Below are 16,774 nucleotides of genomic sequence, written 5' to 3' on the forward strand. Positions count from 1 at the left end.
ATAAATAAATGAATAAATAATATATATCTGTACACTCCTCAGCTTGAGTTTGTATGCTGTTCATTATTTCACTGCCAATTCAGAATCAGAATCTCTTTATTCGACTGTGTCAGGTAAAGGTAAAGGAATTAGCAAGATGTATTAATGATATGTAAAAGCCTGTGTCAATTCCATTCATTATCTTCTAGCAAGAAATACACAATTCTTGTGTTTTTAGAATTTTTTTCTTTGTAGACTACTTTATGAACTAGTAGTGATTGTTTTGTTGTATTATTCATTTGAAAGACTGACTCTTGTTATCAAATTGACACTTCTGGTAACTTGAGCTACTAAAGTAAATGTTTTAGGACTATTTTTTATCAAAAATCACAATAACAGGGCTGAAACATGGCTAACAGGGTTAAAGTGATGAAAATTTTGTGTATATCATAATGCTTTTTTTCTTTTCTTTTTTTTTTTTTACAGCGGAACAGGTTTGGGTGACAGGGTTGTGCATAATATGTGAAATATAGTTAAAAATGACATTTTTTTGCTTAACTAATTAAACTAGAAAAAAGGAAATTTAAAAAAAGTTATACATTAAACTGTTTATAAAGGAACCGAATAACATTATAATTATGATGTCAGTTGGAATTTTGAATGAATACAGAAGTTCAGAGTCAGTGAGGTGTGACAGCCCAAGATCACCACATTAAAGGTGGATACAGACATTTTAAATGTTTTGTGATCATTTGAATGATAATTTTAATCATTTTATTTTAATCTAAAATGCAGACCCTTCACTGTTTACAAAAATAAAAAAAACAACAGTCGCTTATAAATTGAGTCATACAAACAGTCTTCCAACAATGTCTGACCGTCTGCTGCATTCATTTTCCATCAATTCTGACCAAATATCCTGTAGTTGTTTAGAATCTTTTTATTGAATGTGTTCAGTCATCATTATTCCATTATTTGTCATATTTGTGTAAATTCATAACTGCTTGAATGTGTTCAGTCATCATTATTCCATTATTTGTCATATTTGTGTAAATTCATAACTGCTGCAGTAAATAAACGGGCGGCCTCTTGTATGAACTTCTAGCCAATCGGAGCACAGGAGGCGGGGTTGGTCGGAATACGGGTGGGAATAGAAAAATAACGCCCTCAGATCCACAGCGGAGACGTCAACTGGGGGCGCTAGTTCTATACCGGCGGTTCTCTCAAGACAATAAAGTGTGGAGGAAGAAGAGCTGCGCGGTTTTAGAGGGAAACAGGAGCTGATCTGCTGAAGGTAAAGAGCTGTTTATCTCTTTTTCACTCTGTTTACACTGTTTATAACTCACTCTTGCAGAAATAGAGAGAAACAGGGGCTGATCTGCTGAAGGTAAAGAGCTGTTTATCTCTTTTTCACTCTGTTTACACTGTTTATAACTCACTCTTACAGAAATAGAGAGAAACAGGAGCTGATCTGCAGGACAGAGAGAGAGAGACACACACACGTCGTAGGTCCTTTAGAGGTGAGAACTGACAGAGATGAGGTGTGAATAGTCTGCAGACAGGGTGCTGTCAAGGTTAAAAAACATTGTTCCATATAGCTCCCTGATCATAGTTCACACTTGTTTCACATTCCTGAAAGGTGAATTTATTATTAAGATATTATATCTTCATTTGTATTTTTTTATTTCATATGGTCGCATCACTCCAATTGTTATTACTGCAAAATTACCTGAAATCCAGCATAAGCATAAGAGTCCAAGATCTGTTCTGGTCCAGTAAAATTTCAGTTGTATTAGAGATAAACTGCTGCCAGACCCTAAATAATTTTCACTAAGAGCATTTAATGCTTGTTTACATTTACACTGTGTTTATAACTCATTTTTACTGAAACAGAGAGAGAAACAAACTTCAATGTCTATCTGACAGATTTTCTTTGACTTTCTTTTCAGTTGATAAGTTTGTGCTTATATTCAAGTTTATTTTACTGCTTGTAGTTTTCTGTTAGGCTCATTTTACTTCAGTTATTTCTTTGAAGTGAATTTTTTTAGCTTTGAATGGGGGGGGCTGCTGGTTTAATTTGGGGTGGGGGTGGGGGCTACTGGTTTAGTTTGGGTGGGAGGGTTGCAGGTTCAATTTGGGTGGGGGAACTGCTAGTTTACTTTGGGTGGGAATGCCTTTGCCCCACTGTTCTTTAAGTAAGCATATTGCCCCTTTTAGAATCAGAATCTTTCCTGGCTGAGTACAGGATGAAGTTATTTCTCTTCATGCTGATGATAACTGAAATATTGTTCTTTAACAAAATCTTGTCATTTGTTACATCCCTGCAATTAGTACTTTGATGCAGCCTCACTTTGCCAACTTAACAGCAGTGAGTCTGCTCTCCTCCAATACTTGATCAGACTGGTGAACACAGAGCAAACAATGTGAGATCACTCAATAAAAATCTTTCCTGGTCCTGTGGGGTTCTAGCTCTTTTTTTTGTGCTCTCCTCTTGTGGTCAACTCTTTTTTAACCTCTTTTTGGTAGATTTGGAGATATATATTGGATCATTGCATTATTAAATATTTGATCATTTTCCACAGAGGGAGCCAGATTTTCATTTAAACACTGGGATATCATGGTTTCCATGATGCAGTGTCTGCTAGCAGGGTTCCTTGGGCCATTAGAGTGAAAAACATCACAGATCCTACTCTATACTAACTGCGGTGTAACTGTACTTAACATGGTGTTTTTTTCACTTGCATCCACTTCCATGCAGATTCACTACAGCTCTAGATGTTTTAAAATACTTAATCATAGTTCTAACAGTGGATATAGACTTTTTAGGAGTTTACATATTTTATTTTTGTAGCCATTGCCTGATCTATGAAGGCTGAATTTAGGTAAATTAAAGGTTATTTTTCCGTCATATGTTCCATGTCAGATTGAACTCATTAATTCACAAACATCATTTTTTTGTGATATTTATTATTTTTTTACACTTGACTCCAGGGTGTTAGCTCATCTTCTTTTGTGGACTCGTCTTTGTTTTGAAATGAGACTGGATAAGAGTGGAGAGTGTCAGTCAGGGTTGTAATGCACTGTAGTATGAGTGTATGAAACACTTCACGACTAGAGTTCAGAGCAGCTGGTCTGTAGACATCCAGACTGGAGATTATCTGTTTTTAAGGAACCACTATGATGACAGAGGTGTTGAAACAGGCAGGTGCAACACACTGGAGAGATAAAAACAGATAGAGGAGAGAAGTGAATAGTCTGCAGACCAGGATTCATCTTACCATAATACTTCATATCGTGGCTCTGCTGAAGGGAGACAGTACTAAGTAGAGAAGAATGAGCTCTCAGGAAAGATTAAAAAGTCTCACAATAAACATGTTAATGATGTCAACTGATTACTGATGTAGTTTAAGCTAAATTTCAAATAGACTGCACCACAAACACTAGTAATTTATTTAGACATCCATTTATTTACTAAGAACAAGTTAATAAGCTTGTGTGTTCTTGAGAAACTGACAATTCCAGCACTGTAGAGAACCACCTTTCATCTTTCAAGATCTGCCTGATTTAATACATGAACATGAGGCCATCCTCTTTCTCAGCCCTTAAAGTAAATTTATACATTGTACACTTACATTATTGTTTTAGTTGTTGTGTTTTGGAAAAACATATAGTTTGTCACTCTGCTTGTCTCTGTTAGTTTGTGGGTAATGTGGTCCATAAAGTAATAAGCTTTCACCTGCATGTAACCAGATAAGTCAACAGCACATATGTGGAGTAGTAGTCAACAGTGAGAAGATACATTTTCCTTTTTCAGTTACAAAATGTCTGTGGCTGTCATTTGCAGTAAAAAAGTGTATAACTTACGTTGTTACCTCTGTAAAATATTGTTTCAGAGACAAATGTTTCAATTTTTTCCATTATCTACTATAATTTCTGATTAACCAGTGTTTTAACCCTTGTTCTCCTCTAGAATGATCTCCTGCTCTAACTGACCAAGTGCTTTCCTGCACATATCGAAGCAACATCCACAAACACATCAAGAAGCTGCTAAAATTAATAAAGACTGAGTGTGAGAATATGATGTCTAGAAGCTCCAGTACTCAGAAAGCGTCCTCTGCTGCTGATCTCCACATGAACTCACCTCGCAAACCAACACAAAAGATTACAGGCAAAAACAGAGCTCACTACTGCTCAGAGTGTGGTAAGAGTTTTAGAACACCGAGTCATCTCCAAATACACCAGCGGTTTCACACAAGAGAGAAGCAGTTTCACTGCTCAGACTGTGGAAAGAGTTTCACTGTATTGAGTCATCTCAAAACACACCAGCGCATTCACACAGGAGAGAAACCGTATCACTGCTCAGAGTGTGGGAAGAGTTTTACAGAAGGTGGTACCCTCAAGAAACACCAGCGCATTCACACAGGAGAGAAACCATATCACTGTTCAGAGTGTGGGAAGAGATTTAGTCAACAGAGTCATCTCCAATCACATCAGCGCATTCACACAAGAGAGAAACCATATCACTGTCCAGAGTGTGGAAAGAGTTTCACTATACAGGGTAGTCTTCAAAGACATCAGCGGATTCACACAGGAGAGAAACCGTATCACTGCTCAGACTGTGGAAAGAGTTTTAGTCAACAGAATCATCTCCAAATACACCAGCGCATTCACACAGGAGAGAAACCATATCACTGCTCAGACTGTGGACAGAGTTTTAGAGAAAGTAGTGACCTCAGAATACACCAGCGCATTCACACAAGAGAGAAACCGTATCACTGTTCAGAGTGTGGGAAGAGTTTTATTCAACACAATCATCTCCAATCACATCAGCGCATTCACACAGGAGAGAAACCGTATTACTGTTCAGAATGTGGGAAGAGTTTTGCTGCACAAAATAGTCTCCAAATACATCAGCGCATTCACACAGGAGAGAAACCGTATTACTGCTCAAAGTGTGGGAAGAGTTTTGCTGTACAGAGCAATCTTCAAAGACATCAGCGCATTCACACAGGACAGAAACCGTATTACTGCTTTGAATGTGGGAAGAGTTTTAGAGAAAGTGGTGCCCTCAAGACTCACCAGCGGATTCACACCTGAAAGAAACTGCATAATTGCTCAGTGTGGGAGGAGCTTCAGTCTTTCAAATTCTAAGACACATGCATGATTTGATGTTTCAAAACCCCCTTATGATTAAGGGACACAACAGACTGTGTACTCTGCCTGGGAAAGGGTTACCTGGACCTACCCCCGGAGCCAGGACTAGGGGTAAAATACCTTGGCAAGCACCTGGTGGCTGGGGAGCCCACGTCACCTGGCCAGGCTCAGCCAAAAATGCAATGTGGGGGGACCAAGTGACACAAGATTCAGCATGGAAGACCAGTGCAGTGCCATATAGGCGGTCGGAGATGGCAGGGAGAACCTTGGTGCCACGGACCCCTGCGCTGGAAACTGGCTCTTGGCATGCGGAATGTAACCTCACTGGGGGAAAGAGCCAGAGCTTGTGCAGAAGGTTGAGAGGTACCAAGTAGATATCGCTGGGCTCATCTCCACCCACAACGCTTGCTCTGGAACCAAACTCCTTGATAGGGGATGGTCCCTCTCCTACTCAGGAGTTGCACAGAGTGAGAGGCAGTGGGTGGGTGTTGGGATATTCACAAGTCACCATCTGGCTGCCGTGCAATTGGAGTTTGTCCCGGTGGACAAGAGGGTTGCCTCATTGCAAATTAAAATCACAAGGAGGAAAACTCTGACTGTGTGTGCTTATGCACCAAATAACAGTTTGGAGTATTCAGCCTTCTTGGAGCGAGTGAGTGGGGTTCTGGAAAGGGCCCCACCCACAGACTCCATAGTCTTGCTTGGAGACTTCAGTGCTCATGTTTGCAATGACTGGGAACCCTGGAGGGGGTGATAGGGATCAGGGCCTGCATGATCTAAACTTGAATGGTGAATTGTTATTGGACTTCTGTGTTAGTCATGGATTGTCCATAACGAACACCAAGTTTGAACACAAGCACATTCATAATTGTACTTGATACCAGAGCTTCTTGGATCAAAGGTCAGTGATCGTCATTGCTGTTTTCTATTACCATTGCTGCATTAAATTAAACCCAGAATAAGACACAAAAAGCCACAGTAGATGATGTGACTTACTCTAAAAAAAAAAAAAACGTGTAACACAAACACAAGATTTTAGATAAACAGATGTGTTAATGGCCTGATACCTCAGTCAGTGCTATAGATGAATCTTTTCACCTTATATTTTTCAGCTTAAAATAGCTTTCTCGGTTTTGTTTGGATTTCCCAATATTTGAGTCTTTGGATTACTGGCTCATGGATTTTGTTTAAAATGCTTGTTGATGGATGCATGTACCTCTGCCTCGTCCAAAATGTCAGCATCAATGCTGAATGCAATTTGAGTGTTGCTGTTCAGGTCACAGGGCCACAAATCAGATATGTATGTGATCCAGAATTAAAAACAATCTTGCAAAGGCTGACATTATAGATCAGGCCTCTCAGTCATCAACCCAAGAACAACCTTGAATGTAAATAAAAAGTTTTTGCCTGCTTATTCTATCCAAGGTTGGCATGGTGATTTGTTCTGAGCTGCTGTGACACCATATATACACACGTGGACAAAATTGTTGGTACCCTTCTATTAAAGAAAGAAAAACCCACAGTGGTCACTGAAATAACTTGAAACTGACAGAAATAATAATAAATAAAAATTTACTGAAAATCAGCTAATGAAAATCAGACATTGCTTTTGACTTGTGTTTCAACAGAGTAATTAAAAAAAAAAACTAATGAAACTGGTCTGGACAAAAATGGTGGTACCCTAGAAAAGATTAAAAATAATTTGACCATAGGGCCATGTTAAACTAAGGTGTGTCCTGTAATTAGCATCACAGGTGTCTTCAAACTTGTAATCAGTCAGTCTGCCTATTTAAAGGGTGAAAAGTAGTCACTGTGCTCTTTGGTATCATGGTGTGTACCACACTGAACATGGACTACAGAAAGCTAAGGAGAGAGTTGTTTCAAGAGATTAAAAAGAAAATTATAGACAAACATGTTGAAGGTAAAGGCTGTAAGACCATCTCCAAGCAGCATGATGTTCCTGTTGCTACAGTTGCACATATTATTCAGAAGTTTATGAAGAATGGCGAAGAGCAAAGCATTGGACTATTCTGAAGTGGCCTTCTATGAGCCCTGATCTAAATCCTATTGAACATCTGTGGAAGGAGCTGAAACATGCAGTCTGGACTAGGCACCCTTCAAACCTGAGACAGCTGGAGCAGTTTGCTCACAAGGAGTGGGCCAAAATACTTGTGGACAGGGTGCAGAAGTCTCATTGAGAGTTACAGAAATCGCTTGATTGCAGTGATTGCCTCAAAAGATTGTGCAACAAAACATTAAGTTAAGGGTACCATCATTTTTGTCCTGGCCAGTTTTGTTAGTTTGTTTTTTAAAATTATTCTGTTGAACCATTTATTTTTACTTGTATCAGTTTTAAGTTATTTCAGTGACCATTGTGGGTTTTTCTTTCTTTAACGGAAGGGTACTAACAATTTTGTCCATGTGTGCATTACCCATAAGTTCAGAACTCTGTTGTCTCTTGTGTTCAAGGAATGTGCTGGGTTGTGACAAATCAGCGTCTTCTTATACATTAGGCCTAGGTTTTATCTTTGTTTCCTCAACCGATTTATTATGCATATATGTTAAAACTTTTGTTTTTTTATGTTACAGTTATTTGTAACTGTTCTGTTGGCCAATGATATGTACAACTCCACTTTTGGGGACTGTATAACCTTATTTAATTTGGCCTTTCTGGATTCATTCTTCTTCCCAGCTGTGACTTTAAATAAACATATTACTTTAATTTAATTGTTACTCTGTGGTATGCTTTAGTAGAGATGGCCACTGCAATGTACATTTTGCATTATTTTTGTCTTTTTATTACTTTAATTAAATTTTGTGAGTTATTAGTTGTGTATGTATCTTGTAGCAGAGATTTAAATAGACTAGGACAATCACTATGAGTAATCAAATTTCCTTCAGATGTTTAAAAAAAAGCTTCTATAATTCTGTTTCCGTGGTTTAGTCTTCTTAGTGTTAACCATCAAGTGTACCTCAAATATTTTTATAATAAATTGATTTCTGTTGTTGCATACTGTTAATAAACTGTCTCATTGTTAACTGGCAAGTGCACTTAATTCTGAGTCTATTTTGTTCTGGTGCCCTCTCTCTCTCTCTCTCTCTCTCTCTCTATATATATATATATATATATATGTGTGAGTGTGTGTGTGTGTGTGTGTGTATGTATAATTTTTAGTAATATTAATATCAACAACTCCCACATCTTCAACTGAAACATCATAATTTTTACCACTCTCAAGCTAAAGTGTATATGACTTCAACTGAATGCTCGTCTTTAACGTGTCTTTGCCTGTAATATCTTTTAGCATTATATAATAATAAAAAACCACCCCTCTCTTTGGAGAGGAAGGTCAGGTGTGCTACACTGACCACCTTTATGAGACACCTGCAAAGGACACGAAAAAGACCAAAAAGCTCAACAACTAGTGTAGAATATTTATCAGTATTTCTATTGCCACTATTATTGCAGTCCCAACAGGCTTCAGGAGGTGGGGGGTGCACTCATGCCATGCAGACTTGCTTTTGAAGTCACAGGGACACAGCGGATAAGAAACAAAGAGAGCAAGAGCAATAAAAATACTCTCAATAATAGCAACATGGTAAAAATGCTAAAAACTATTTTAAAAAGTACATAGATACTTATTTAAATGCATTGCATTTCACCGTTTGTAATTCTTTATCTTTTTTCTAGGTATCAACAGAGGATTTGGTTTCTAGCAGTATTCTGAGCTCAGGGGTAGTTTGTACCCCTGTTACCTATTTGTATTAGCTAGGATAAATTCTCTGAGTAGACAACAAAGCACTTTGAAATAGAGCATCTCGTAAATGCTATAAATGCAAAAGACAAATACTAAACAAAGCAATTATAGGAGAATAAGGAAAGTAAGAGAACAAAATAAAAAACACAGTAAACCAAAAATGGGCATAATAATAATTGTCCATTCAAAAAAGAAATGAACACATTAAGTGCTTTTGTGGAAACAAAATTTAATAGTGCTCACAGATTACAGATTGCATAACCCAAAAGCCATTCTTTTCAGCCACAGGCAACTGGATATAGCCACTAGCTGAACCCAGTATTCAAAATCACTGAGCGCCTCCCATGGCATTCGATCTCCTTAATTCTGGGCATCTATATTTATTTTGCCTTTGAACTGCCTATAGTCTATTTATATTCTTAGATCTCCATTTCTTTCTGCACGACAGTAACTGAGCCATTAAAATCAATACTTTACTGTTTCACTTGATTATCAATAAGCTGTTTGATTTAGGTTTTTAAAGCCTAAAGTGTAGGAGGAACTGTGAACTTTCATCAAGAACAGGTTTTTCATGGACAGTTTCATTGCTGCACCCTAATTATCTAATTTCTGGCAAATACCTGACTGTCCTTCTCTAATAGCTCTCTTTTATGCTTTTCTCCCACAAGTGAAAGCCCTGGCAAATACAAGCTGCATTGTTCTCTGAGCTTGAGATGGGCATCTGTTTTTTTCTTGTGCTAAAAAACAGTACTGAGACCAGCCCGACCTCTCTTCCCTTCCCTGTTAAGGTCCAAACAATACCCCTCTAGCTCATCAGCCCTGCTTAACATACCCAACACCTGCTTTAGTGGCAGAGTAGAACCTTGTATAATAAAGTATTTGAATGCTTGGCTCTGAAACTGTGATAACATGATTGTTACTTGTGTCTGTGGACCCATTAATGATTCTACTGAGGAGGGCTACTCATGATACTATGGTTTTAAAATTATGTTACACTAAACACTGTTTTTGTTTTTCTATTGTAGTTTTATGCTTGTATATTTTTATAAATACTATTAATTTACTTTATTTCAAATAATTTTTTGATTCTTCTTTGTCTGCTTGTTATTCTAAGATCTGTTGTGGATGCTAAGAACATCATCCACAGCAAGGCAAATTTATTTATATAGCAGTTTTTAATATATAGTGGCAATTAAAAGTGTTTCACACAGGTACAGAAAAATAAAATCATTAAAACATAATGCTTGTGACATCTTGCAGGCTAGCAACACAGAAAAGCATAAGCAAAAAATAAGTACAAAAATTAGATACGTTGCAGAGACAAAATACAGTAAAATGGAGAATTAAATAAGGAAATAAACATTTTAAAAACTATTGCCTAAAAAGTGCTGTCCTAAAAACAAAGGTACCTGTAGATAAAAATTGTAGATGGCCACATGTGGAGCAGATCTGACCTGATTTGGGACTTTGTCCCAGCAGTTAGCACTATAATGAGTGAATGCTGCCTCACCCTCTTTGTGTAGTGCCCTATTCTGGGCACTACTACCTGACTTACTTTTTGAGTGATCCGAAAGACCTATTGAGTTTGTATACTTCAAGCAGATCAACAATATATTCTGTTGTTAATTGGTAGCCAGTTCAGTGATTTGAGGGTTGGAGTAATGTGATTGGATATCCTTGTTCTCATAAGCATTCTAGCAGCTGCATTTTAAATAATATGTAATAAATATAATCTGACTGTGGTCCAGGGAATGCCAGTAAAGAGGCAATTGCAGCACTCCAGCCTGCTGGAGATAAATGTATGAATTAGTTGCATAATTAGTTACCCCATTGCTACCCCACCGGTCACAGTAATCAAAGATGGAGACAAAAAAAAAATAACAAAGCATGGTCAAAGTCTCCTGACTGTAGTAAAATAGTATCTTTGACAAACTTCAAAAGCCTGTTGGTATAAAATCTCTTGAAAGTCCTAGGCAGCACATCTAGCTCTCTGGTTTTTCTAGAAAACTTCCAACCCGTGGCAGTGCTGGAGATTCCTCTTCCATATACTGCCTGCAAGCATGATGAAGAGAATAGGGTCTCTCACTGCTGTACACATGTACCATAATACTCTATGACCATGAACTCGATGTACTCGATGCTGAATTTAAATGGTAACCGAAATAGGGTTGATCAAACTGGGCTGATATGGTCAAATGTTTTACTTCTTGTAAGGACTCTGGCTGTAGCATTCTGGACTAACTGTAGGTTGTCAAGGCTTTTGCTGGAACATCCAGGCAGCAGGGCATTACAGTAATCCAAACTTGAGGTAATAAAGTGTGAACTAGCTTTTCCACATCAGGTAGAGACAATGCATTTCTTAATTAGGCAATACTTCAAACATGAAGAAAACCTATTCTAGTAATATTGTTCATATTTGGACAGAAGGGTAGATCGAGATAAATCATGAAATCAAGGTTTTTGCAGATGTACCTGATGCAACTGAAAAGCTTTTAAGATTAAGCATTAATTTAGAAAGTTTGTTTCTAGCAGCTTTTGGACCAAGTAGAAGAACCTTTCTTTCATCAAAGTTGAGTAAATAGAAGTTACTTAACAATATGTCTTTTATGTCTGTTACACAGTTCTCAATCCTATTAAGGTGAAAGTTATCATCTGTTATCAGCATAGCAGTGGAAATGTTTACCATTTTAACTGATAATAGTACCCAATGGTAGCATGGATAACAAGAATAATAGAGGTCCTAAAACCACCTTGTGGAACACCATATTGTCAAAATTCAGCACTAAGATCAAGCAGAACCAGCAAAGATATGTATCCTTTCATCAGAGGAGACAGTGTATGATTTTCACTAATGATGCCTCTGTACTATGATGAGGCCTAAATCCACAAGAAAAAATTTTGATGTATGCAATTCTTATGCAAGTAGGAACTTGCTTGGTTTGCCATAACTTTTTCCAAAATAGCTATATAATTGGATAACTTACATGGATCAAGATTGTTTTTTCATTAGATGTTTAATTGATGCTAATTTAAGAGTTTTTGCTATATTTGCTAAGGCTACGAGATGCGTTTGTTATTCCTGGAAGAGGCTTGGTTATTTCTGGCAAAATTTCTTTGAGTAGGAAGTAATTTTAACTAGCTCAGTTTGTTGAATTAAGGTAAATGATTCCAACCTCTCTGTTGGAATTCCAATGTACTCAAGATCTGGACTTCACAGGGCAGCTTGTTTGTAGCAGTGCATTTCAAATTGTTTGCCTGATCTTCTTAATTTGATCACTGAAAGAAATCATGAAGTCATTGGTGCTGCAGGCTGATAGTATTTGTAATTCAGTAGCTGTTTGGTTCTTAGTTTACCAGTTGTGCAGAATGATATTCTAGGATTATTCTTTTTATTTTCAATCAGCGAGGAGAGAGAAGTTGAGCGTGCTGCAGTACGTGCCGTTCTATATTCTATAAAACTATCTGTCCAGGCAGATTGAAATACTTCTACTTCAATACCATTTACACTCTAGTTGTCGGTTTTAAGGCTTAATTATGATCCATTGTACAATGTGGGAGGTTTACTGCCTTATTGTTTTACTTTTTAGTGGAGCCACCTTATCTACAGTAGGAAGAAAAGTATCCTCTAAGCATTTGGTCATGATATCTAATTCAGTAGGTTGGACAGCTGATAGAAGTTGGTAGCTCTGCGAGGTTTTCAATAAAGCTACTAGCTATGGAGCATGTTATATTAAACTTGACACAATAGCGTTGAGATGAACATATATTAGGACTAAAGTGGATTTCATATGAGATTAGGTGTAATGATTTAAGACTGCTGTGCTCTGGGGATGAATGGGTAAATGATCTGTACTTACATTAAAGATTAAAATGAAATCAAGAATGTGTAAAATGCACATTGAACTAGACTCATGTTGATTAGATCAGTAGAACAACTTTTCAGTGTTTTCTGAGGTTTTGTTTAGTTTGGGGAACAGACTGTTTCAGTTGAGTGGAACAAAAGTAGATTTGAACATTATATTTATTTTCTTATTTTCTTTTTTTATTTTGATCAAACTTTTTGTTTGATCTGTTACAATTTCATTTTCTAGGCAGACTACCTACCTGTAATCTTTTGAGAAAAGCTTGTGAAATTCTAAGATGGGCTCTTCAATCAGAAATCTCCTCCTTGAAAGTGCTGGACCTCAGTAACAATAACCTACAGGATTCAGGAGAGGAGCAGATCTGACTTCATCTGGGAGTTTGTTCCAGCAGTTAGCAGCATAAGGACTGAATGCTGCCTCACCTTCTTTGGTTCCGATTCTGGGCACTTCTAACTGAGCAGTCCTGAGTGATCTGAGAGGCCTATTGGGTTTGTATACTTCCAGCAATTTAGTAGTGTATTTTGGTTCAAGGCCATTCAGAGATTTAACTACAAGAAGAAGCACTTTAATGTCAATTCTGTTGTTAATTGGTAGCTAATGTTGTGACCTGAGCGTTGAAGTAATGTGCTTGGATCTCTTTGTTCTTATAAGCATTGTAGCAGCTGCATTTTAAATAATATGTAGCTGTCTGACAGTGGTCCAGGGAATGCCAGGGGTAGCTAATGTACATAAGGTACCCCACTGCTACCACACTGGTGACAGCAATGAAAGATAAAGATAATAAAAATACCAAGGCAAGGTCAAAGCCTCCTCACTCTAGTAAAATTGCATCTTTGACACACTTCAAAAGCCTTTTGGCATAAACTGTCCTGAATGTTCCAGAATGTAGGTCCAGCTTTCTGGTATTCCTGGACAAATTTCCAACCTGTGACAGTGCTGGAGAGCCCTCTTCCATCTACTGCATGCAAGGGTCATAATGAAAATAGGGTCTCTCACTGCTGTACACATTTACCATAATACTCTATGACCATGATCCCTCAGATATGCACCTTTGAAATTTGTACTCAATGTTGAATTTAAATGGCAACCAAAGTAGGGTTGATTAACCTGAGCAGATATGGTCAAACATTCTGTCTGATTAAGAGCTCTGGCTGCAGCATGCTAGACTAACTGTAGCTTCTCAAGGCTTTTGCTGCAACAGCAGGACATTCAGGTGTGAACTAACTTTTCAAACATGAAGGAAAAGCATTCTAGAAATATTGCTTATATATGCATTTAAGGACAGATGAGGTTTTTAGCAGATGTACCTGATGCAACTGAGATGCTATAAAGATTGAGCATTAATTTAGATTAATTAGATAGAAATTATTTGACATTCAGTCTTTTATGTCTTTTACTCAGTCCTCAATCTTATTATTATAAATAAATAATAATAAATCAACCACAGGTGATTGGTCAGAATCACAAGTCCAAGTATAAGCTTGATCCTTTTATTGAAGGGTTTCCACTACCACACAACTTGAACAGGGGAACTTCTGAACTCTATAATAAACATTAGGGAATTAACATGAAGTACAATAATATAGGTGTCAATACTTAGTTTAACCCCTTGTGTGGCTGAGCTAATTTGATGTTTTTTCTGGCTCTGATTTCCCCCTTTTTCTGTTAGTGCCATCTATCGGTGATCTCCCACACCAGTGATAGCGAGCCCTTAAAAATAGAAATGGGTGGAATGTGTTTATTTATCCCTTCAGATTTTGAATTGAAATCTGACGTCATAATTTTGAAGTACCATCATAATTTTTAAGTATCGTCATAATTTTTAAATACTGTATTACCATCATACTGCCCAATCCCAATCTCTTTTATATTGTAGTTGGCACACAGAAGTAACCCGTTGGCATACAGAAGTAAATGCTGTGTTGAACTTTTCATTGGTTTATAAGTTTATTTATTTGCTTATTTATTTTGACTTGTCACTGCGGGTGGAGCGTTGAGTCTCAAGTTCCAGTGAGTATCCCTTATAAGCTTAGTTATTAGCTTAGTTATACCGTATTAGCTTTAGTGAAAGTTGTATTAGGCATATGAGAATGTTTGTGGCTTTGAACATGTTATGTTATAACTAGTTTAACTTAAACTGGTGCAACTGATTTTGCTTGATTTTTTGGGCCAGCCAAGAAGAGGCTTTTTTTGCTCACTGACTGATGAACTTTGCTGAAACATGCATGCACAAGGAGTGTAGCTAGTCCTCAGTAGGTGGCGGTAATGCACCGTAAGTTAGCCTGTCAACTGCCATTCATCCAAAAGAAGAAGACCTGGGGCCTGGCTTCTATGGCTAAACAGCATTAGGCAAGCTAAAGTTCGGGCTGCATGCTGTGGGTTGCTGTGAGCCAACAAAATGTTCAATGTGAGCTGAGGGAGTTCTAGTGGCCAAGTTCTGGGAAACTTTATCTCTCACATTATCAGTTTAAATATAGAATATGAATTAACATCTTTTCCGACTGCTCAACAGACTACCACAGAAATGTGAAGGATGCCACCACAATGCGAATGACAGTCACTTAAAGGTGCAGTAAGTGATTACAAACCAATACGCTTTTTGTCAAATTCAGTGAATAGCTCCACACTATCCACTAGCTGCCTGTTCTGCCTGCATGCTGGAAAAAGCCCAGCAGGCTCTGTAAACAGGAAACAAAGTGACTCAGATTGAATGACACAACACTGATCTAGCCAGTCATCAACTGGGGGCATTTGTGACGTATAATTTTTAAATACTCTTATTACATGTTAACTTAAAATATATATATATATATATATTTAAATAGTTTTATTTATTTATCAAGTACTGCATGATGCTGCAATGACAACAAACTCATGATCTTACAGTGAGTGTGTTCAACATCCTGTGAATGTTTTGTATTGTCTGAATAGATTTCAGGGAGCAGTACAGAGTAACAGCTCCATGATGGAGCTTCATCACTCCAGCAGTGGAGGGGGAACCTCTAGTCTAAAGTGAGTAACTTCATATGAGCAAAGTGTTTTCTCTTATGCTCATGTTAAATGAGGCTTAGTAAAGCTTCTCATCATGCTGTCAGGTTAAAGCGTGCTGGATCTCCTGAGCTCAGCTGTGTATCTATGAAGAGTGACTGGTCCATGCCTGAGCCTCCTGCATTCAGCAGAAAAGGAGGAGAACCCAGCTATATGTCTAAGAAGAGTGACTGGCCCATGCCTGAGCCTCCTGCATTCAGCAGTGGAGCAGGAAAATCCAGTTGTGTGTCATTGAAGAGTGATTGGTCCATGCCTGAGCCTCCCTCATTCAGCAGAGGAGGAGAACCCAGCTGTGTGTCTATGAAGAGTGACTAGTCCATGCCTGAGCCTCCCTCATTCAGAGGGTGGGGAGAACTGAAGAACAACATTTCTTGTTGTTCTATGACTGTGACATTATATCTCAGCAGTGGAGAAGGACAGTCCAGCATGTCCAGTCACTGACCATGTGGTATGATCAGTAATCTTTAGAAGGGGCTAATGCTAAAATAATAAACAAAACTTAAATCTAAGAAGTGGTCATGAAAGCTAACTAACCTAACAAAAGAAAAAAAGCAAATACGTACAAGTACTATTCCCCATCTCACTAGCTGAATCAAAAACAGGAGAAAAAGTAAATTAATAAAAAGAAATGGCACCCACCCCTACACCCTGTCATTGTAAATAAGTCAGAGAATTGTACATGGTTACTAAGCTTAGTTGTGTTCTAGGGTTCAGTAACAGTTGGCTCTGCTCTAAAATCACAGGTATGATGACCAGAGTGTCTTTCTCTAAAACAAACAGCTCAACCAGTAAAAAGAGGCAGACAGAGTGTTGCTGCACAAATGACCACATTATAAAGGTGAAAGTGTCCAATCAGACAGAGCTGCAGCTGGAGAGTCGCTCCAGACCCACTGTGGAGAGAAAAACCTCTGCCTCAGACAATCCAGTCAGTTCAGAAAAGGTGTCACTCACCACCGACATAAAACACAGAGA

General features: G+C 37.9%; 1 protein-coding gene and 1 long non-coding RNA gene across 2 annotated transcripts; both read left to right on the forward strand.

The window, feature by feature from the left end:
* The first annotated feature begins 1,132 nt into the window (after window positions 1-1,132).
* LOC118801600 (zinc finger protein 239-like) lies at window positions 1,133-8,172 on the forward strand. Its single transcript, XM_036561958.1, has 3 exons — window positions 1,133-1,273; window positions 1,427-1,499; window positions 3,950-8,172. The coding sequence occupies exon 3, from the start codon at window positions 4,057-4,059 to the stop codon at window positions 5,074-5,076; it is 1,020 nt and encodes a 339-aa protein (XP_036417851.1). The 5' UTR covers window positions 1,133-1,273; window positions 1,427-1,499; window positions 3,950-4,056; the 3' UTR covers window positions 5,077-8,172.
* A 6,902-nt stretch (window positions 8,173-15,074) lies between these two features.
* Window positions 15,075-16,383, forward strand: LOC118801604. Its single transcript, XR_005006552.1, has 3 exons — window positions 15,075-15,321; window positions 15,686-15,766; window positions 15,850-16,383. It is a non-coding gene; the product is annotated as an uncharacterized LOC118801604 (long non-coding RNA).
* The last annotated feature ends 391 nt before the right edge of the window (window positions 16,384-16,774 follow it).

This window comes from Colossoma macropomum, unplaced genomic scaffold, assembly GCF_904425465.1.
Source record: "Colossoma macropomum unplaced genomic scaffold, Colossoma_macropomum, whole genome shotgun sequence".
Taxonomy (NCBI): domain Eukaryota; kingdom Metazoa; phylum Chordata; class Actinopteri; order Characiformes; family Serrasalmidae; genus Colossoma; species Colossoma macropomum.